Source organism: Buceros rhinoceros, unplaced genomic scaffold (assembly GCF_000710305.1).
Source record: "Buceros rhinoceros silvestris isolate BGI_N320 unplaced genomic scaffold, ASM71030v1 scaffold1417, whole genome shotgun sequence".
Lineage (NCBI taxonomy): Eukaryota > Metazoa > Chordata > Aves > Bucerotiformes > Bucerotidae > Buceros > Buceros rhinoceros.
In genome coordinates this window covers 25,885-27,294 of record NW_010420226.1, presented here as the reverse complement: position 1 = coordinate 27,294, position 1,410 = coordinate 25,885, and the positions used below count along the sequence as shown (strand labels likewise).

At 55.7% G+C, this 1,410-nt stretch overlaps 1 protein-coding gene across 1 annotated transcript in view; it reads right to left on the bottom strand.

Annotated features, from left to right (window-relative positions):
• Nucleotides 1–1,315: 1,315 nt before the first annotated feature.
• DBH (dopamine beta-hydroxylase (dopamine beta-monooxygenase)) overlaps nucleotides 1,316–1,410 on the bottom strand; it is a 14,214-nt gene continuing 14,119 nt past the window's right edge. Inside the window, exon 14 of the mRNA XM_010139207.1 lies at nucleotides 1,316–1,385. Coding sequence (XP_010137509.1) covers nucleotides 1,316–1,385 — 70 coding nt within the window. The remainder of the gene's footprint in view (nucleotides 1,386–1,410) is intronic.

Here is a 1,410-nt window from a genome sequence, read left to right as displayed (position 1 = left end):
GAAGCTTTCACCCGCCTGAAGAAATAATCACCCTGCATGCTTTTCACTTAATTTCCTTTGACTAGGTTTGCTTGGTTCGTACCCTCTCTAGAGCTGATTTCAATTCCTTAGCCTCATGCAACAAGCGCCACAGGCAAGAGCTTGAACTCTCAAATGCTTTGGTTTTACTGGAAACATTAAAAAACAAGGTTGGAGTGATTTTTTCTCTGAATAGGAGGTGATTGCACTCCCCGATGCTGCCCAGGCAGAGGAGGGGGTGGCCGTGGCCCTGTCTGTTTGTCCTGGGGATAAATGAGGGACCCAGCTTGCTCCCTCCCCAACCAAGCCAGGGATCTGCTGTGTGGCTGCAGAGGTGATGTTTTGCTCAGAAAGACCTTTCTGACCCGCAGTGCGCTGACCTGAGGTTTTCCCTTAAACCCGAGGTGGCCGGAGGGCAGATTTCAGCTACTGCCCTGCGCTGGATCCCACCCTTCCCAGGGCTGTGAGGGGCCAGTGCTGGGCTGGACACGAGATCCTGCAGCACCACTGGCCTTTCTCTGCTCCTCCAGAGTATTTTCCCTTTAGCGCTCAACTGCAAGAAGTCTTTTTTTTTTTTTTTCATTTTGTTATTTAATGAAGTCAGTTTTCCTGACAAAAGGTTTGTCTTTTCCCCTGCGTCCCTTCTCTTCATCCCTCCCCCTTTCTAAGAGGTATCATTTGTTCCTGGCCTTTGGCATCTGGTGGCTCTCAAGATGAATAATGCCCAGTGCGGGGGAGCGGGAGGAGGAGAGCGGTGGGGAGCCGCAGTCCCTGCAGCGGGGAGGTGAGCACCAGGTGGGCATCACAGCATCCCTCCCTCCCTCCCTCCCTCCATCCCTCCATGCCCACTGCAAGTGCCAGTGTGAGAGAGCACCCACAGAGCTGCCCCGAGCTAGACAGGACTGTGGGGCGCTAGGAAGGCTTGTACACTGCTCCCACGCAGGTCTTTGCTTTGTGCCTCAGTTTGCCTGCAGGAAGACAAGCTTCTCCCTCCGCTTCCCCGGGGCCGCACTGGGTTCGACACAATAGCAAACCTTCACGTTATTATTCTGGGGGTGGAAAGCAGCATTACTCAGAGCCAGGATTGCTAATAACGCACTAAATATAGCGCTTTCCTTCTCCAGAGTACTTTCTGAACTCCAGCTCGTGAGCCCTAACCCCCGCCGGAGAGAGGGGCCAGGACACCAGCCAGCATCGCTGCCTGCGCAGGGGTGCCGGGAGAGTAATGAGATGAGTTCCTTGTGGATGCTCCTGCCTGGAGGTGTTTCCTGTGGTGATGGAAGGAGCGGGCATGGGGTCAGTCTCTCCTGAGCGTGCCCAGGTTGAGGGGAATGGGGGCGGCTGGCTGAAGCCCTGGGGCAGGCCGGGCGCAAAGCGGGGGGTCCGCGCGGC